The 21,440-nt window shown below is 31.2% G+C and overlaps 3 protein-coding genes across 8 annotated transcripts in view; 2 read left to right on the top strand and 1 right to left on the bottom strand.

Moving 5' to 3' along the window:
- The first annotated feature begins 191 nt into the window (after positions 1-191).
- On the top strand, positions 192-11,799 carry ana3 (rotatin homolog anastral spindle 3). Of its 2 annotated transcripts, XM_089082979.1 has the most exons (29): positions 192-648; positions 747-931; positions 1,150-1,293; positions 1,366-1,505; positions 1,747-2,005; positions 2,136-2,294; positions 2,413-2,517; positions 2,594-3,112; positions 3,200-3,652; positions 3,773-3,982; positions 4,052-4,258; positions 4,400-4,573; positions 4,642-4,777; positions 4,960-5,181; positions 5,294-5,555; positions 5,684-5,859; positions 5,945-6,187; positions 6,281-6,504; positions 6,667-6,960; positions 7,129-7,360; positions 7,443-7,611; positions 7,683-7,879; positions 7,958-8,673; positions 8,813-9,017; positions 9,148-9,359; positions 9,466-9,606; positions 9,667-9,796; positions 9,873-10,061; positions 11,661-11,799. In XM_089082979.1, the coding sequence occupies exons 1-29, from the start codon at positions 603-605 to the stop codon at positions 11,690-11,692; spliced, it is 6,381 nt and encodes a 2,126-aa protein (XP_088939105.1). In that variant the 5' UTR covers positions 192-602; the 3' UTR covers positions 11,693-11,799. The 2 variants fall into 2 exon arrangements, with proteins under 2 accessions (XP_088939105.1, XP_088939104.1); XM_089082978.1 differs by lacking the exon at positions 11,661-11,799 and having other exon boundaries at positions 9,873-10,329.
- Positions 11,661-14,099, top strand: LOC105432184 (PXMP2/4 family protein 3). The gene is made up of 5 exons (XM_011646868.3): positions 11,661-11,799; positions 12,111-12,206; positions 12,288-12,435; positions 12,681-12,800; positions 13,045-14,099. Exons 1-5 carry the CDS (start codon positions 11,702-11,704, stop codon positions 13,129-13,131), a joined length of 549 nt encoding a protein of 182 aa, XP_011645170.2. The 5' UTR covers positions 11,661-11,701; the 3' UTR covers positions 13,132-14,099.
- Srrm234 (Serine-arginine repetitive matrix 2/3/4) overlaps positions 13,772-21,440 on the bottom strand; it is a 21,385-nt gene continuing 13,716 nt past the window's right edge. For 4 of the 5 annotated variants that reach the window (XM_025219618.2, XM_011646863.3, XM_025219619.2 and 1 more), the window contains 4 exons: positions 21,315-21,370; positions 18,697-20,763; positions 18,440-18,613; positions 13,772-16,589 (listed from right to left, as the gene is read on the bottom strand). In XM_025219618.2, the coding sequence (XP_025075403.2) occupies positions 16,439-16,589; positions 18,440-18,613; positions 18,697-20,763; positions 21,315-21,370 (2,448 nt within the window). In that variant the 3' untranslated portion in view covers positions 13,772-16,438. Of the gene's footprint in view, positions 16,590-17,138; positions 18,041-18,439; positions 18,614-18,696; positions 20,764-21,314; positions 21,371-21,440 lie in introns of those variants that run through there. The other variant, XM_025219620.2, reaches the window with a different exon arrangement.

The following is a 21,440-nucleotide window of genomic DNA, read 5'->3' as shown; positions in this document are numbered from 1 at the left end:
TAAAAATAAATTATTTATTGGGATAACACCGCTTTAAAAACATCAATAAAAATAATCGAAGTTCGAACGAAGTTACTTCAAATCGATATGAATTATTTCCTTTTCCCTTTCATGCTCTTTACGTGCTACAGTAATAAATCTAACGGTATTGTTAGATATTTATTTGCTTATTCGATTAACGTGAATTTCCGTATTCCCGCTAAATGATGCGCCACGTAATCGCCGTCCGAAATTCGATTGAACGTGTTGCGACGTCGGACGCATGCGCCCGTTAAAGTCTCTGCTAAACAAACATGGCCACCGCCGATTTCTTCGCGCGGGCGTTTCTTGCGAGCGGCAAACGATACGAGTATTGCCATCTAACGATGACTTGGCGATCTCAGAAACTCAAATTATATATCGACTACTGATAATATAGATCGCTACCATTATCAATAATACAAAAAATGTCACAAGTGGCCGCTGTCTGTCATCGTTCATCTCGTTTATCTCTCTAACTCTTGCCGACTTTGAGGAATAGTGATGTCGCTGAATTTGGCGGTTAAAATTTCAAAGCTCGAGTGACGGATAACCTGCGATGGTCTGACAGATTGTTCTTCACGATGTTGGGCACCGCCGGAATAACCGCCGTGCACATTAAAAAGTTGGGTAAGAAGTGAGGGAAGACAGTTGATTACCTGGAAAAACTGAAATCAATGCACGTCCGTCTTATCGTACGTGATTCTTTGACACTTCTCTTTTTCTAGGCCATATTATCGATGAGATACGACTGCGTGCTTTGGATAATATTATTTCCAAGTACGAGCTGGGTTTTGTATGCGAGTGCGATGCTGTCAAAAAGGAAATAATCCAAAGACTGTTCAATTGGTTTTCGTTTGACACTACGCCACAGCCGGAGAAAGTACTGAACTTGTTGTTACGGCTGCTAAAGGTACTTCGATTTAAACTTTAGTATAAACATAAGATTAATTTCGAGATCAAAAATGGTTTAATGTGACTTGATTGATATCTGTTTAATTTTAAAATATGATAAAATTATTTATAATATTTGATAAAAAAATTTACCTCAAATAACATTTCAGAGTCTATAGCATACTTTTTAACTTATGATCTGAAGAGTTTTAATTAATATATGATCTTTGTTTTAAGGCAGATGCAAAGAGTTACTTGAATGCATTTGGCAAGTTAAAGTTCCAAAATGAGCTTTATGAATTAAGAAGAAAACTTTCCCCAGAATGGTATACAAAATTAGATGAGATTGAAGAAGCTGTTCTACATATAGAAAATAATCGAGTGAGTGAAACAAGCATATCAAACATAACTTAGTATTCTAAAAATAAATTGATAATTAAAATTATATTGTAGGATTTTGTTGCATCATGCTCCGAATTTGACAGATGTAGAATTCAAACACAAGATCATATTAGATATAAAAATAAAGACTATAATAGAGCAGATTATGATAACTCACATAATGTTTTAAATCTTCCGTCCATCTTGGATAGGTAAGAATTAACACAAATATAATAAAATTGCTGTTTGGATATGTTGTATATATTAAAAATCTTTATTAATGATTGGAATTTTATTATTATTTATAATAAAAACAGATTTTAGAGAAGATATTTTTTTATTTTTTTTTCTTAAGTAATATATAAGGATAATATATACATATATATATATATATATATATATATATATATATATAATGTATAATATATTTTATATGTATATAAAATTATGTAGTACCATACCATTTGATGTTACATTGGAACGTGAAAATGGTACACAAATTTCTAAAGTGGTAGAAGGTGGTATTAAATGGCTCATAATGCCATGGCAGCCACTAGTTACATCAGACAGAGGAGTACTCACTGCAGTCGAGGAAGCTCTCAATAACACCGTCGATATTAATCATATATTACACACGTGTCAGTTTATAACAAATGTTATGATGCAAGATTTTCCAGCAGAAGTTTTTCTTCAGCGACCAGCAATAATTACGGTTAATATTTTCTTTTATAAGAAATTAGACATAAGTACATGCACGTGCACACATGTACATATACACATGCACATATGTACATATATATTGATGTTTTGAATGATAAAATAAACTCGTAAAATAATTATAGATACTTCACGGTCTTCTTAAATCAAGTACCAGCATGTCGGAAACAAATATTGAGTGCATAGTTCCAACCGTGTTAAAAACCTTACGTAAACTGACTCGTTCTCTAAGATTTCGTATTTATTACTATTGTGAACCATGCATAGCAAATAAAAAGCAAAAGGTAATACTTTTACTTGATACGGAAACTATATCTTTTGATGTTTAATGAAATAATGGTTATCAAGATTTCTTATTAACTATTTTATTAAATTTCTTCAATAATTTATTTTTTTATATAGTTACTAGGTGGCAAATTGGACAGCAATGTTTACACGTCTTCAGAAGGTGGAGATGGTCCAGATGGTGCTGTACCTGAAGCAAATTATCAAGCGTATCAATCAGCAGTGAGTAAACTAAATTTTGATTTTTCAAGCAGATTTATTATTTTTGAAATCACTTTATTATATAATATTTTTTTAGGGGACTAGTGACAGAAGTCATAGTATCAGCGATGTCGACGATTCTGCCTTGCAACTGCAGCAAATGTTACTGCCAGTTTACTGTATAGAATCGTTGAAACACGTTCTTATCCAGTTAAGCATTCCTGTCGATTCTATATTTCCTTTACGAAACATCAAATATATCACAGATCTAACACATGAACTAGTACAATTATTAACAATCACTGTAATGCCGAATATCTGGTTGTGCAATGACGGTACGGCCCTGAAGATAAATGATGATTTAAAAGCATTATTCAACTTAATGGGAGAAGTGATGGAGTATTTTGAAAATTGTGGCAATGTGGATCATTTGAGAATAACATATTTGTATCTTACTACCATTATTATGAAATTGTTGAGCAGTATTGTGCCATTAGAGCTGGCGGATAGTGTTATACCGAATGCTTTGAAAGTATCGATAACAAATGCCGTAATGGATGCGCCAATATATTTATTATATCCAGCATTGCACTCCATGGTTTTGGAATATGCTCGCGTAAGTAATTCAGTCTTTTATTCTTTCTTCTAATTTATTTAAGCAACGTTGCTAGCTATTGTTAATATAATCTTTTATCATTTATAGCAATTTCAAGATATTAATCAAACAGCACAGATAAAATTATTTGATGAAACCAGAACTGTCGCAAAGTCTATGCAGGCAGCTATCTGTATATTAAAAAATTTACCGGGACAATCACCTTCAGAAACATTAAAACTGTTACATGCATCCAAGTTGAGTTTATCATATCATAAAAATTTAACTGTCATTAAAACAGCTATAAAATTTTTACAAGACATCTCGAAATATTCTTTAAGTGACGAGGATCGTGCCTTAGCAACAAAATTGATATTAAATTTATTAGCAAATGCAGATGTAGATGTTCAATATACCACGTACGTCGAATGCCACGCTCTGATTAAGAGTATCCTAGGAGTAGAATATAATAAATTATCATGGGAAAATTTAATGTTTTTATTCGAACCAAATGTCTTAACAGAAATTATTTCTCATGGCGCAACTAGCGAAGATACCAGGGTAATAAAAATTTTTATTCTAATATTTAAATATTTTTATTTTAATGTCCAAAATATTACAAAGTTATGATACGTGCAACTCTGATTTTATAATTTAATTTTATTTTGGTTTGATGCGCAGATAAATGAAATGTCGAGAGATATGTTAGTGTTTATACTAAAAGGAAGAATACAAATGGGTGAAACTGGATGGTTGAAAACTTTAGAAGCTCTCATTCCTGTGTTATATCTTTTACAGTGTCATGCTGATACCCACACACCCTTAGGACAATGCATAACGAAAATGTTTGACCCTGATGTTTCTAATAGTATACAATTGCCTTTTATTGAGGTGATTTAATTTAGTTAAAGATATCTTTTTATAATTATTTGTTACGTGCTATATAACTTTCAATTTTAGGTGTTAAAAGGCAATCTGAGATTTCTTTATTCGCCAAATAATGATATCCGAGAAGAAGCGTTATGTCGATTAATTTGGCTACTTGGGAAGGAAACGAATTCTGTTCAGAAATTGCCACGTTTATCATCTTTACACGGCTTGCCTCTTGGTTCACTCTGTATATTTGAGCGTAAAACTTTCATTAAGCGATCAGAAGGCAATTATCAGGTTACATATTTATATTCAGAATATTTACAAATGTCTTAGTATTTTGATTTAATTAACAGAATTGTTCTTTGTACATAATCAAAATCTCATTTTGTAATTATTAATATATGATTGAATAATTCATAGAAATGTTTTTTCCAGAGGAACAATATGTTATCAGTGTTAGAAATGCTGAATGAACCAAATGTCGATCCAAAAATTCGAAAATCCGCATTAGTACAAATTAGCGTGATACTTTCCGATACTTCTTTGCATAAATTATTCATCAATCAAGGTGGATTATCTTTGATTTTAGATATTTTTAATAAAGCCTTGGTAAGCTATATTTGATGAAATTATACATGTGTCTTTTTATCAGATTTAAATATATTACATATTTTTAGGTAGAGAAAGATTATGTAAATTATCCTGATTCAGTGATACCGATAATCAGCATATTAAAACTACTTACATTATTTGAACGTACTATACGGCATGAGTTATCTCTGAACATTGATGTTTTTTTTAATATCATAAGAAGTATGTAAATTTTATTATAACTTTTTATGTAATTCATATATATTCAAAATTTTATTTAATTCCAGAATGTATCTAACCATGTATCTATCCAGAATGTATCTCATAGTTCTAATTGATATTTCGATCTTATACTTATCTTTAACATATCTTTGGTACTAAGTGCATAAAATCTTTTATTGTAGGCCTCTTTTTATTTCCAAACAACGAGTGTATAAAATCTGATGGTGCGCAACTATTGTGTTTGCTTCTCTACAGCGAATATATAATACGAATAAATGAAAAAGATATGGAAAATATTGCATCACATATTTCATTACCTTATATTGTCGTGACAAATATGAAACTGCCATTCGTATGCAGATCTCATTGGAAGATGAGTGTACATAGGCGATCTGATGTATCGCGTAAGTAACTTTATTATAAAATGTTTTGATTAGAAAAGCTATATTAATCATTCTATGTGATTTTATAAAATGAACACAAAAAATAAAGACTTCTTTATTTTATAATTTATAGTACTTCATGGTAACAATCCGCTAGTTTTGACTTTTATTAGACAATATTGGGCTTGGGAATGGAATGGCGGTGTAAATATTATATGGAAATGTTTAAATGACTTGAAGGATTCCGAAATTGCACAAAAATTGATGATTCTTGAAAGTGATCTCCTTTCTTTACAATATAGTTTTCCTCAGTATTGTTGTCGACAACAACTCTACAACATTCAAAATTCTACTACACATTATAGTGTTACGTGCGCGTTGGATTATCTCACAATGTAAGTTATTAAATTGTCAAATTATTAGTAAATTGCTAGTAATAATTTCTTACTGCTATTAGTGGTCTTAATATTAATTTATAAATTAATATCAAACGCATGTTATTATTAACTATTTACTTTCTCAGGTATTTAAACTTTTACAAAGTACTTCAACGCGACGATGAAAAAGATATCGAATCATTGCCGTGGGAACAAACGTTCGAGCGATTTTTATTATCGCATCCCACGAGTAAAGAGGATTGCGATTTATTTGTGGATGTTTTAATCTTTCTACAATTATATTTAAACGTTGCAAAGAAAGGTAATTTGGAGAGCAAATATTGAAAGAGATATCATCGTTTTTCTTGAATACGAATTATATCAAGATTCTTTTTTGTCTTTATCAGGAAAAAGATCATGGATCAGTAGAATTATGAAAAACATGACGAAATCGTTGGCAGAGTTATTTAAGAACTTGGAAGTAGATAATCAGAATGTGCATCAATCTATACTCAAATTAGTACGTACATGTTCAGCGATTGAAAAAATGCAGAAATTTAATGACGAACCTAAGAACACCTGGATTCGATTTGTAGAATTTGTTGTTTCAACATTGTGTTTTGGAGATCAACAGCATTTCTACAATCTCGGTATTGATATTTGTTGGACATACTATATTTTTTAATAATAGCAATTTCAGAATATCAATCTAAAAAGTTTAATATTTTATCCTTTTTTTACAGCATATCTTGACTGGTTATTAACATGTTTGACGTATTTGATTAGACAATGCGAATGGGGAAATCATAAGAATCTATTATTGTCTCTTTGTAACACACTTATTGAACCGATCGTGTCTTTTCATGGTGCTGGTACTGTTAGTTTTATGGGTTTATCGATAACAAGAAACTCAATAATATGTCTTAATCACTTGTTGCATCAAATGCAAGTTAATTTTAATAAAAACGTAAGTAACTTAAGTAAGTACTTTTCATTTCGTGTTTAAAAACCAACGTATTAAATACATGTACATATCAATCGCTATAATTATTAAATAATTTATAATCATTTTGCGTTCTATGTTAATTTTTAATTTCAATGCAAATAAATATGATAATCATTATTTTAGTCATGGATAGTATTTTGGTGCGAAGAAGGTCGTTCATTAAGTTGGTTACCCATGTTATGGCAAAATAGAGATCCTTTAGTTCGTGCTTCAGCTTTACAATTACTGGCAGGTCTGATGAAGACAGTGCATACTGCGTTACAACTCTTCAATGCAATTGCCATGGCACCGAGTGATTTGTGTTACACGTTATTACAATGTATCATAAACAGAGATGAATCTTGTTTAGTGAGAGAGCAAGCTTGCATTGCGTTCTGCAATATGCTAAAAAATTGCAACTCTATGAGCTTTCAATGTGTAAGTATAAAAGAAAAATATTAAATATGTTATTTAACTGTGTTAAAATTTTTAATTTTCTATTTTAATATCATTTAATGTATACGTATTCTATATGTTGTTGAAATAGAATGAAAAACTATATATATATACTCTATATATATGCTTTAAAACAATCTTTTTATATAGGATGATTCTTTACAACCACAAGCCATTCTGATATATGCTGAACAATGTAACATCTATCATGAAATCAGCGTTCTGTGCTCCAATGTCTATACGTTAATTACTTTAGATGCGGAACAGTCAGAATGTCACGACGGCAAAGCGACCATCGCGCAAAGTTTGCAATCTAGTTGTATTTCATTGGTACCACGCATCGTATCGTATTTATACAACTGTCAGGATGAATTACAACTCTGTAATTATATTATTCGATTGTATACTAGGAAGTGAACTGTCTTATTCAATTTATATGTAATTTGTCTCCATTTCTCTCGTAGTTTCCGGTAGAGTTTCGGAAATAACAGATGTGGACAATTCGATCCAATCAATAGCGACGCCTTCGCTTATTACAGCTGTTTGTAATTTATTAAACAATTTAATATTTATCGGACAACACGAAGTAGTACGACAAATCTATGAATATTCCATTGATAAATATTTATTTAGGTATGTATATAAAAAAATGTATAACATTTTTTTTTCATGTATGATTATCTCACTTGACTTTTCATTTTAAGGTGTTTGACTGAAATCCCTAAAAATGTCGGAAGCAGAAAAAGTTTAAGTCATTACTCTGATACTTTAGAAATGTATATCAGCATCTGCACAGTTTTAACAAATTGCATCGCACACAGCACCGAGTACGCAGCCGTTGTACTTTTTTCCCCGGACTCGCTCTTTACTTTATTTTGCTTCTTAAATATTGATTTATATCGTATGTATTTCAATGTTTCAATATAAAGTGAAAAAAGGAACTTTTACCGCACATTCTTAATTTGTGCGTTTATTTTAGAGTCTGCCGAGCCACGACTGATATATTTGCGTAACAAATTCTGGACCGAGATCTATAACTTCGTGGCTATGCTCTCGTTAACGGAAGATCAGCACTTTGAAGCTATTCAAAATGCGTTAGAATTATGCGGGCCTGAAATGGTCATGGTTTCCATTTGTTTCGCGATAAAGGATTCTGCAACAGATCTGAGAATGAGTGCTATTAGCTTCTTAGCTTTTCTACTATCTCATGAGATTCAGAAAAATTCCTTGGGAAGAAGTAACACCTCTTTATTGCAAACGGTGCTCGATACTTATATGGTGCATGTTATGGAAAACAAGAACGGTAGTTTACGAGATGTCATATCGAGGGTTAACAAATTATCAATAAGAAACGCAAACGCGCATTCTAAAAAGTCAGATGAGAAAAATTTGCATACAAAAGAGGACAAAACACTGCATCAAGGACAAACTACGATAGGAAGCGAATTATGTGAACACTTACTGCATCTTTTTATTGCTCATAATTATGCAAAATGTAAAAAAAGCTGTAAACAATCGGAGGACAAAGATCTCATTGTGGGTGCTCTTACTAATTTACTGTGCGTATCAAAAAAAGCAAAACAAATGGCGTTGCAGGATAATCTTCCTGAGACCGCAGTGATGATTCTAAAAGAGTTGTATGTCAAGCTGAATCTTCAACCATTCGAGCTTTATAAGAAGCAAGCGGAAAAGAAGGTAGAGAAAAATGCTAACTTTAATATATGAAATTTTATAATTTCATATGTTAAATATAGATTATAATGATAATAAAGATTATAATTTCTTATGATAAATATTTAATCTAATAGTAAAAAATACTTTTTTGTTAATACAGACTCATCCTTTGTTGTATGATGTGAACTGTATCTTCATACTTTTGATGAACTTTATGTGCGGAGATGTATGTGTTAAAGAAAGCTTAACGAAGGAAGGTTTGGCAGATGTGGTGCATAAGCTGTGGGCTTGGATAGCATTAAATAAAACAGTATCAACGTCTGCCTTAAAATTGATAGCGACATTCACAACGAAATGTAATGTTGGTAAGATGACATCCAAGAGATCGATTTGACAGTTATCAATATAATATTGACCAAGAGATATAATTTCCATATATGCATATGAATATAATTTCATGCAATCTTTTTAAATTATCGAACTTTATCTTTTTAGCTGCACAATCCTTAACACTGACGACAATATTACCGGGGAGTGGATTAAGAAAAACGCCAAACACACTCGCACTAATACATGTTATTGTACAAGTGACAGGTAAAGAAATTGAAAGAGCTGGTCAAATTTTTGATAATCACAAGATGCATTTTGCCTTCCACATCCTGCGAAATGCAGTGCACGTTCACGAGTGTAGAGTTTGTATTTCGAAGGTAATTATATCATTTGTTTATTATTACAAGATGAGACTTGATAATACAAATATATATTGTTTTCTAAATTGATTAATTAATCATTGATTAATTGTTAATTTTGCAGAGTAATCTTCTTCAATTGTTTACTAAGATACATCCTACCCTTACTAAAAGGATAAAGCCATGGCCATTGGTAGAAATGTATTGTCTAGAATTTCTAATAGATTTTACTTACTATGAGGAAGGACAGCTATGCGTGCCAAAGGTAAAAAAATATAACAACATATATTAATTATTTGATACTTATACATAGTAATATTTTTAGGCTACTGACGCTTTGGATGTTTTAATGTACTTGGCAAAATGTTCTTCGTCATCAAGTCGAGTTCTTGCAATATCGATATTACGCAATTTAGCATTCAATATAACAAACAGACCTCGGCTTCTCAGTTCAGGTATAATAAATATGGAATGAAGAAAAATACGATTTATGTTAAGATCAAATTGCACTATGTGTTTGTTGTCTTTTAGTGGATTTTATCAATCTGCTGCACGACATCTTTAAAAATGGATCGCCATGCGAGATCGGTCTAGCTGGCTCAATGTTGTGGTCTCTTATTAGCAACAACCAGAAAGGAAAACTCATCGCGCGAAGCGCCGGTTTCTCTCAAAGCATTCGGGAAGCTCTTGGTAGATTTACGTTGCTGAGTGTTGACGCCAGTAAGCAGGAGCAAGAACTCGTCAAGGTTCTGCAATATGTGCTCACCATTCTTAGCCCAATCGAAGCAAAGAACGGTGATGCACAACTTAGCTGATATTTCGACGAATAATCAAATGTTGTACATACTTATTTTCGAGCAATTGGTTCGTGAAATATAATTCGATGATGTAATATTATTTATATGAAAAATTGTGTAATTGTGTTCATTAGAGCACACATCATAAAGATATAATTTAATACAAACTGTCAATATATAAGTATATACACTAGGAATCTGTTGTTTAACGTTGTTATATACTTACAGTTTGTATTTTGTTTAATGACTTTTTATAACAAATTCATGTTCCATGAATTTAAATTAAATAATACTGAACTTGTCAGACTGATGTAAATTTCAAATTATCTAGTTCGTAAAGTCTATACAGATAAATTTGTAAATAATATATATAAAGAAAATTAATGAATCTATATCAATGTATATCTTATATTACATAGATAAATAATTGAATATTTTAATAAGCAAATAATTTATTAAAATATATAAAAATTCTTTTTTTATCTGCTGCATTATTTTTGTTAATCATTGTCAATTTCTGTATTATATTTATTGAATAGAAAGAAAAATTACATTATGACAAATTATACAATCAGAAATATTATATCTATTTCTATCAATATTTATCAATTTTAATCTTAATTTAATTTATTCTTTATTTTTTCGAAATCTCAAAAGATAATAAAATGTAAATTAACATGTAATTTAAATATAATTTAAAATCAAAGTCATTTATATTAGAAGAAATAGACATGAAGATCTTTATGGCTGCAGGTGTTATATCGAACTGTTGCAAATTGAAAGATAAATTGTGACATAACTCCTTATCACTGCTTATCGAATATTACATGTTGTTACGTATATTGTCTGTACAAATTATACTTTTCATAGTCGCTCTATCTGTAAAAAATGTATTCCTACTCAGAAGAATTTTAAATTCAGCAATCACGTGGCATCGAAGCAGATAGCACGATATTACAATTGATTGAAGCCAATTTAGTATACCCCAAAACAATTCAAGTTAATTGTTCCTTTCCGAGATATTGCATCAAAAACACAGCTCGATCTTGAAAGATTAACACATTTAGCTTTGCGTGAATTTTAATCGAAAGCTCAACGCATAACTTTCCAGATCTGTATATACATTTTATAAATTTGACAAAGTATCTTTTCCCTTTATTTAAAGAAATACATTATCGAATTATCATTAAATAATGAGCCGCTGATTGTGAACGTCATAATCCGAATTCGAAATGAGGTTATGTATCAGCCTCTGCGAGTATTCGAGATTTTATAATCCTTGCATATTACCTCAATTTGTTTCATATTCGTCGAAAAAGTTATTGCATTCTTCTAGTTTTCATTTCATAGAAATCCAGAGAAATAAACCGTAAAAAAAATGCAATTTGTGCGACAATGCCCCGTCCCTCTAGGTGCGAGCCGCGGGGCTTATTTATGAGCCGACCGAGCAGCTTGCACTTTGTACCGCTTTTTATCGCGCATATCTCGCGACTCACTGTGCGAGAATCCACTTCTGTTTCAGAAATCCGAAGTCCGGAGACCGGAATCACTTGATGCGAGAAAATGTCGCTTTCCAAACCGACCAGTATCATGTATAATCTTATCAGCGCGTACCTACAGCGACTCTACAGCAGTCCCTTGAAGACAAAAGCGATAACGAGGTAACACAGAAAAATACAGAATTATTCTGCTGCATATAGTACGTGTGTAATTAGACACGTATTACATTGCAGTTAACAATCACGAATAATTATCACTATAATTAGATATATATTTATCTTGATTGTACATTAATTTTTTTATACTTAGGGTGAGTGAGTGAGTGAATGAGTGAATGAGTGAGTGAGTGTGTGTGTGTGTGTATACATTAATGTTAAAAAATATTACAATAAATATAAATTTATAAATTAAGCTTGTTTAACTTTGCATTGTTACATTGAACGATAAAAACTAAAAGGATAATTATTTTCAGTTGCGTTATTGCTGCTCTTGGAAATGTGGTATCTCAAAAATTATCCGGTACCAGGCACCTTAATGAAGACAGTGTCCTGGCTTTTGCTCTATTTGGGTAAGCTGTAGACTTGATTGTTCGCTTCTAACAAAGCATATTTGAAAAATTTGCAAGCTGACTCTTATAAATGTGTTGTAGCCTACTGTTTGGAGGACCAGTACCCCATTACTTTTACACATATGTACGATTACTCGTGAACCATCCTCTAGGAATACTTCTGATAGAGAGACTTGTCTACACACCATGTTTTCAGGCGCTCGCGCTTTACTTACTCGCTATTTTCGAGGTACAAAGAATATAAAACTTGTTATTGCTTTTAACTGAACTACACAAGATAAAAATATATTATAATTTATTAATTACAGCTTAATAAATTGAACAAAACTATCTCAACAAATAATACAGATAGATTAAATAGATAAATGTTTTTAATGTTTCTTTAAATGTTTAATTATTTTATCTGTGAGATTATATCTGTGAGATTATATCTAATAGTTCTTATTTTAGTTCTAAATAGAAGTCTATTTACAGGGCAAGCCCCATAAAGTGGCCTATGTTCAAATGCAAAAATTATATTTGCCAACATTGATGGCTAATCTGAAGTATCTGACACTATTCCATTACATCAATGTAAAATATGTTCCACCAATGGTAATATACATATTATACCATCAGAATATTTTCTAAATATTCTTCTATTTTCAGACTAGAATTTTAATCGGGAATTCCTTTTCGATTTAAAAAATCTTTTTTATTACATATATTGAATTTTCCTCCTTTTATTTTTGATAAATATTTTTTAAATCAATTTTTTTTAATATATTGAAAATTTTTATTTATAAACGATATTAAAAATTTACTAGAAATCGTTAATGATACTTATTTTTTTTTTTAGTTGAGGGTCTTGATGGTGAATCTCATCGGTTTTACATGGGTTGTCTATCTTGCGAATAAAAGAGCAAAAATTTCGAAAGAGAAGTAGAAGAATACGAGAATTCATTGCAATTGATAGATATTTTTATAACTATTTGCAATACAACGACGCGTATATGCACCAGATGCTTGATCATTTCAGAAAGTACTATATTTTTCACGAATAACGTACAGTAGATTTATCAAATATCAACAGCACTTTGTTGTTGTTTGTACAAAGTGAAATACTATTACGTTACTAACATTCCATTATTATAATTTGTTAATATTTGACTACGAAGTGCACAAAATATATTATATCAATATAAATGGAAATTGTGCTATATATAAACACACACACACACACACACACACACACACACACACACACACACACATATATATATATATATATATGTATGAATATAAATATAAACAACTAATATTATTGCTAGATCAGGATAAATAAGAATATAAAGAATATAAATTTATTTAGTGCATTTCTCTATTTATTTTTATATTTTATTTTACATTATTTTGTTAATTATTTCTTTTTCTGATATTACGTTTTCTTTTTTATTCAATGAGTTGTTGAATACTTTTAATTATTAAACTCATAATGCTTCAATTATAATTATATATTCAGTAATTTTACGATCCTTTATAATTTCTAAAATGTGGAATAGAATTTTCAGAAACAAGATGTGGCATATATTTAAGGTTTTCGATTTAATCACACAACAACAATACAGAGTATATTACAGATATAATATCCAAATTTTCTTTTCTTTCTTTAACGAGACAGTAACATTCGATGACTGTAAACCATAAGTGGATACAGACATCAGGTTCAAAAGCCATAACGAGTTTCTGTTAACAAAATGAAATGAGGAACGTGACGAGATCAGAGCATTCTATTCTTTTGAAATATCTCGAAATTTGAAAGTAGTTTTTTCGCATGTCATTTCTCGATATTCATAAATGATATTAAAATTTTTCATTTGGAAAGTATTCTAAATAATCAGAGTAACAGCAATGTGTGAAAGAATGCTATTTCTGAGCTTAGTCTTATAACATTCCCATAACTTTGCTGTATATACGAATACATATATTATACGTGAAAACAAATAAAGGGAGCAATTACGATTATTGTGTTGGACAAATTGTAAAATGTATGCGAACTATATTATTCTGGAGCTCAACAGTTGATTGAGCAGTCATTGCATATAAAATATAATTCTCGAACACAGTATGTTAACAACAAGAACTAAAGATTTATTTTCATATTTTTTAGGATAAGAAACTATTCTCATAATTTTTTTCTTCAGATGTATGGAAAGGATGGAAACTTGAAAATTTTTCAGATATACATTTCATATGCAATGATTCAATGTTAGCAATTGGGGATCTCCTCGTTAAAAAAATCAATCGTTATGTGTTTGAGATCTATTATCTCTACATAGTATCTCTGTTAAGTCGTAAAGAATGTAGACTTTCCAAATATGATTCTTCTTTAACCCTATACATACACCTTCGAGTAACCATCCTTAACTTCGTGTATAACCACGAGTTGAGACTAATATTCTAATTATGTCTTTTTGGTACGTTGCTGCCTAGCCCTTTGAAGCCTCCATGAGAAATTATCTTCCCGTAATTAGAGTATTTTTTCCAAGTTGCGAATATTGCATGTAAAAGTACTGCAGAATTATCACGGTCGCTAAAATTAAGACTGCTTTATCAAATAAATATAAATACATCACATATATATCAGTAAAAATTTAAAATTTCTAAATTTTATCTATATATGTTTAAAGAGGATCTACGTTGCTTAAAATTCAATAAAAGAATATCTATGTACAAAAGAATGAATGACATTGCACTAAAAAATTATGGATACATAAATTGAATCCACAAGATTCGTTTAAGATAAGTCTAAAGACTTATGATAACATAATTTGGAAAGTAATTGCGCAAATAAACGCTTAGATCTATATCTTAACTATATCAAAATATTACATAATTTATATTTGACTAGCGAATGAAGGATACTCAATCAAATCTCTTTCTATTATTGCTTATATAAAAAATGATCATTTGAAAAATATAAAAATGTTTAAATGTAAACTTGTAATAAAAATTTACAATATCAAAAATGAAGAGAAATATTTTATTAAATTTGCATCTTTCACAGAGAGAGGGAAGTTCTCACATCTGTTGTAAAATATCCTTTTCACTTATCTTGCATACGTATGACTTTTTCGAGTATTTTAAATTAAATGAAAATCTTTTCTAAAAAGTTATAAGAAAATTAAATAAAGTTAATGCACCATTTTAATATGAGTCTGTGTGTTTGACTAGAGAAAGAGAGAAAGAGAATATAATACATTAAAATCTACATTAATATCTATTTTTCTCCGCAATAATCTAATATTAACGATAATCGCAAAATTGCACAATAATTCGAATAAAAATTTCGAAACAAATATCAAATTGATATTATAATCTTTTCTTAGCCAATAAGATTGCTGGAATGACGTTGGCATTATGATCAAAATTTGTTTCTTTGTAAACAACTATCATTATGCTGATTTTTAATTAATATCTTGTTGAACGATCATAAAAATAAATAAATGTATATGCAAATTCGTTATTTACGCACTATGCTCGGAATGGCGTTTCCATTCGAAATTAATTTTAATTAAATAATAGTAAATATTATTTAAATAATATCTGATAATCAACAAACTGCCCATATATTTTTAGATAATTCTAATTGCAAATCAATTATGCTAAATTCATAAAATTAATATAAACAAATGCTTTTCCTACAAACATAAAAATATCTGAAAGCTGATTCAGTCTTTCAAAATTGTTTAGATTGTTAATGCTTGAATTGATATAATTAATGTATAATATATATACAGAATGTCTCAATTGCAAACTGCAAGTGCAGACGTAGCGTTGTCCCTCATAGAATTTATTGAATAAACAGCACAAAAATTATCAATGATTTGAAATTATTGCTAACGAAGATTAATTTTCTAATGTCGCAAGAAATAATGGCGCGTTCTCACATATCTCGGAATATCCCTTGTAATCTCTCGGAAAACTTAACAGATATTATTATACTTTTTCTCTGAAACATTCTTCAACCTTCTATGATCTGAATTTCCATATTTAAATTAATATTTACAATTATATAATTCTCTAAATTAATATATCTTTGAATATATATTTAAATTAATAATTTAATAATTTATAGGATAGGAATCGAAACATAGTAGCTTCCTCCAGGTCGTAAAGAATCGAACCACGCCGCTCCGAGTTTAGTGTATGAAGAAGGAACGATTCCTATCGAAAATTCACACGCGTCTTTCTCAACGCGTATAAGACGGACTACGACTCGCAGAACAACTGGATCGGTGACTAGGACTGGACCAATTGCTGTGTCTGTTGCTTTCAGAGCTACTCGGTGATGAGGGTGGTGTCGGAGTTGGTCGATGATACGGGATCGGACGTTTCCTCGCGCTAAAATAAATGTTCGTTTAATAAAACGCAATACTTTTTAAAAAAATGTGTTATTTACAGTTAATTTTAAAGAGCAAAAATGGAAAATCTCTGATATTACTCTGTATATTAGCAAGCAATAAGTTAATTATAAAAATAATAAAAGATAAAGATAATGATGACACTAATTATGAATATATTATTTGTAACATTATTATTATTTATCAGTAAATGCTTGTGATAAGTTAGTTCTAAATAACAATTAGATAAGAATAAATATTAATTACTAGTAGTAGATAATCCTTACTCATTAAGAAGAATTTACTATATGAATGAATTTATATTTCGATATAATAAAAACAAAATAGACAGCAAATGCACATGCAATGTGATAAAAATAAATTAAGAAAGCTGTCAAAAAACGAGGACATGCAAAATAAAAATGTGATAACTCACCTATTTGCAAAATTTCTTTGGAGAACACGTGGCGTGAAAAACACTCATAAACCAAAAATATTAAACTAAGAAAATTATAATTAAAAATTATAAATAAACCGAAGAAAATAAAAATTCATTTGCCGAAAAGATCTTTATTTAGCGATTGACAATAAGATAAAATGAACCTCCTACTGCGTGTGTGAAACAATTTAATTTACAATATTTATAAAGAAAAATATACACGCATGCTATATCTACATGATATTGATTGGTGAATCAATTACTTGTGATTTTGATTAAAAAATAAGAGAGAAGAAAAGGAAGAAAAAAAAACAAAAGATTGTACAAATGAAAAATCCGAAAATACGAAATAAAAGATCAACGCTAAATTATTCTACGAACGAAATATCGATAAATTATGATCGCTAATAATTATGATAATATTTGATCATAATGTACATGAAACTTTGCACATTTCTATTATTACGTTTGTCATTTAAATTAATTCGATTACACTCGATTATGTTGTAATTAATTGTTATATAAATATATATATATATATATATATATATATATATATATATATGTATGTGTGTATGTATGTATATATGACTTTATATATGTAATATATGGCTTTCAACACTTTGACTGTCGGGTCAACTGATGGAAATATATTTTTATTTAATTTACAGATATAAATCCTATTAAGCGACATTTATAAATCATTTACATACAGAATTAACACATTTCACTCAATAGCATACAATTAAAATCCATTATTATAAACTGAGATAATTATTATGACAAAGATTCTTGAATGATATAAATATAAAATAATAATGCCTGGCGGTCAAAGTATTAGATCCAAATCTATTTGGAAACTATTTAAAAGGAAAATTCGAAAATATATAAGTCTATGTATATCTCAGACTTTATTGTTTTATATATATATATATATATATATATATATATATATATATATATGCCTTGCGAAGTCATAACTCTATCTTCTATGCCTGTCCTTTGATCTGTTTCTGTAGGACATAACAAATATAATATTAGAAAAACCGAAAATCGAAATTCTTAATTATGTACGAGATAAGTTATTTATTTTTCTTTAAAAATAAATTTCTTTGACATTTTCTTTCATAGGATTTTGAGCAATTCTTAAAAATTTTCTAGCATTTTTTTAAACATTTTTTAGCGATTATAATAATAATCCATAATAACAAGAATAATAACAAAAATTCTAATAACAAAAAGATATAAACTAAAAAAATGTACAACTAATAAGTGACAAATTAAAGTCTACAATACAGTGGTGGACTCATAGAGTCCAGCACGCGCGAGCACATAGAAAGTGCATGATAAAATATATTTATATATGTAAACTACTATATAATAATACACGCACACGATGTCGCGATACCTACCTTGTGATTCGTCGTCTATCCAAAAAGCTGGGTGAGCCGTGACGCCGAGGTATGGATGGCGAACGCGATCTACTAGAGGCGGAACTGCTAGAAGTGGAGCGGGAGGAACGACTGGAAACGCTACTTGATGATCTTGATGAGCTAGAGAAACTTCTACCTCGACTGTGTCTGGAGCTGAAGAAAGGAGAAAATTTTAATATCTTAACAATTTTAATAGCTTTTAAATATTAGATTAAATAATTAAATTTCATATTTACCTAACAGAAGAACGTGAGCTACTCCTGCTGTGACTGCGTTTGTCCTTGTCCCTGGATATCCTCGATGCCGATCGTGAACGACTCTTGGATTTCTTTGACAGCGAACGACTGTGTGATCTCTTTTTTGACAATGATCTGCTTCTGGATTTTTTTGACAAGGAAGAACGACTGCGTGAACGTCTCTTTGACGACGAACGATTTCTGCTTCTAGATCGTGATGCAGACTTCTTACACCTCGAAGGTGATCGCGATGCACTCGAGCGTTTTGATTCTGCCGAGGAAGATCTCGATCGGGATGAGCGTTTCGTTTTCATTTTGGGCGATAATTTCTTCGCCCTAGAGGCGGATCGAGAGGTCGATCGTCGCTCAGGTGATATTGAAGACTTCTTGCCTCGTGAACGAGATCGCGACTTCTTGTCCCCGGACGGTGATCTGGAAGACCTCGCTTTATCCACAAGGGATGGCGATCTCGTGCAGGATCTTGATGCTGATCTGGAGTACGATTTGCTCTTCTTTGGTGATCTCGAGTGCCGATTTAATCTAGCTAGTGAAGTGTTCAACAAAGGTGGTGGTGATTCGCTCGGCGAACGCAGTTTCATCATCACATTATCCTCTCTGGATATCACCATAATGGGAGAACGAGAGGATGACTCTCTCTTTGAGATATCTTTCTTCGACGATGCAATCGATGGCGAATCCTTTTTGCCAGAGGAACTTGGTGATCTTGAAAATTGATTATTTGACTTTGTCTTTATGCCAGGAGATGTAGAATCAACTTTGTCGAAGGATTGTTGAGGCAATGGCAACGGCGGTGGTGATTCGCTCGGCGATCTGATCTTAATTGCCGCTTCCTCTCGAGTGAGAGGTAAAGCCGGCGAGGGTGATCTACTGGATACTGGCGATTGAATCACTGGTAAAGATTGTATAACTGGTTCCTTTGATCCGGATCTATCTCGAATCGGTATAGTTGAATTCTGTGCAATGGCTTTCGGCGGTTCATTTGGTAGAGCAATATCCAACACGTTGTCTTCTCGTCTCTCAATCTTGATCTTTGTAGGACTAATCACTTTCTTCTCCAGTGTTTCTCGTGCCTTCGCTGCCAAGCCACTCTGCAATCGTTTCAATGTATTCAATTCTATAATCCTTCTCTCTTCATCTTCCTCCTGCTGTTGTTGTTTACTGGGCTCGTCATCAGCCAAATCGGCTTCATCCTCGCTCGATGATCTTAAACTCACTCTGGGCGCAACCGCTATCTGCTGTGTTTTTCTATTTCTCGATGTCGAACGCGATTTTGTCTTGTCGCCCTTTGTTTTCTTCTTTTGATCCCGTCGAGATTTTCGATCCTCCAAGATGTCCTTGTATCGCTCTGGATTCTTCCTAACTGGCGAATAGCTCAAAGTGGAGCGTGACCGAGATCGCCGACGTTGCTGTCGTCTTACCGATCGCGATCTTCGGCGAGAATCTGTATCCCTGCGTCTCATCGGTGGAGAAGCCAGTCTTCTACGAGAAGATCCATAACGATCATACTTGGAGCGACTTCTGCTCCTGGATACAGAATGTCTGCTGTGTCTTCTGGGCGATCGAGAATATCCTCGTCTTCGTTTAGGAGACGGACTCGCACGCCGTGATCTTGAATACCTCCTGGGAGATCTTGCTCCTCTGTCTCTATCTCTGTCTCTGTCTCTATCTCTATCTCTATCTCTATCTCGATCTCGATCTCGATCATTTCTGTCACTTCTATCACCTCTGCTTCTAGAAGATGATTTGTGTCGTCTGTTTGATGGAGCAGGACTCCGGTTATGATTCAACGGCGATTTGTCTCGCTTCTCTGTCACACTTTTCTTTGGCGAATCTTTTTTCAATTTACTAACAGCCGGTGGAAGCGGCGGGGTTTCGTTTCGAGACATGGCTGTTCGTGATAATGTCTCTCGCTTCGGCGATCGAATTGATCGAGGAGGAAGAGGTTCTCGCGAGGACGCGGTATTCTCGGAAACTTCATTCCTCGATGCTTTGTCCACCGTGATGTTTTTTTCATATTTCACCGATTTTTTCGGTCTTTCCACAGAACTGTAAAATAAATTCATGTCAAGTTAAATAAAAGAATATAAACAATTAGTGTATTGTTATATAAAGAATATATTTAAATACAGATACGAAATATAGATGTTATTCATTTCAACGTAGAATTTCTGACATCTAATAATTTTTTTCTTTATTTTTAAATTTATATTAATTCAACAATTGTTTTTGTTAGCAATTACATCCCGTTATTTTTAATTTAAAATGTAATATTCCAATAACAGAACTATATCTTTTTTCTTAATAATCTCGATAATCAAATTAATAATACCAATTAATCTTCCTTTCATTTTTAAAGAATTCATATTGTGAAAAATATCATCTCGGCAAAAATTTAAATTTGAAGTTCTGAGAGATTCTTCGAAAATCTTATTTCATCAAGTAATATCTATATTCTATTTCTATATTTCAAATAAAAAGCTATTATTGAAAGTTTTCAGTTTTCAATCAAGTGTTCGTAAAGTAATAATCATGTATAAAATGTAATATATATAGAAATTAAAAAAAAAAAAAGAAAAAAAGAAGAATAATCTACATACCTGTCTGTAGAGCTTTCGGATGACTGGCGTTTCCGTTTAGTTGAAGTCTTCTTCTTCTAAAAGGAAATCCAATATGGATCAATATTGCTTATTCATTCTAATTAGTGAACATCAATCATGCATTCT

This window comes from Pogonomyrmex barbatus, unplaced genomic scaffold (genome assembly GCF_055798465.1).
Source record: "Pogonomyrmex barbatus isolate J1 unplaced genomic scaffold, ASM5579846v1 scaffold7, whole genome shotgun sequence".
In the NCBI taxonomy this organism is placed as follows: Eukaryota; Metazoa; Arthropoda; class Insecta; order Hymenoptera; family Formicidae; genus Pogonomyrmex; species Pogonomyrmex barbatus.
This window is presented reverse-complemented; position numbering and strand designations above follow the sequence as displayed.

What these genes read in the sequence shown, in the direction of transcription:
- LOC105432184 (XM_011646868.3), top strand. Translation starts at nt 11,702, where the DNA reads ATGTCGCTTTCCAAACCGACCAGTATCATGTATAATCTTATCAGCGCG. An exon ending in AAGACAAAAGCGATAACGAG is followed by an intron (nt 11,800 to 12,110) that starts GTAACACAGAAA and finishes AATTATTTTCAG; the next exon opens with TTGCGTTATTGCTGCTCTTG. An exon ending in TAAAATATGTTCCACCAATG is followed by an intron (nt 12,801 to 13,044) that starts GTAATATACATA and finishes TTTTTTTTTTAG; the next exon opens with TTGAGGGTCTTGATGGTGAA.
- ana3 (XM_089082978.1), top strand. Translation starts at nt 603, where the DNA reads ATGTTGGGCACCGCCGGAATAACCGCCGTGCACATTAAAAAGTTGG. An exon ending in CTTCCGTCCATCTTGGATAG is followed by an intron (nt 1,506 to 1,746) that starts GTAAGAATTAAC and finishes AAAATTATGTAG; the next exon opens with TACCATACCATTTGATGTTA. An exon ending in GCGTTGGATTATCTCACAAT is followed by an intron (nt 5,556 to 5,683) that starts GTAAGTTATTAA and finishes TTACTTTCTCAG; the next exon opens with GTATTTAAACTTTTACAAAG.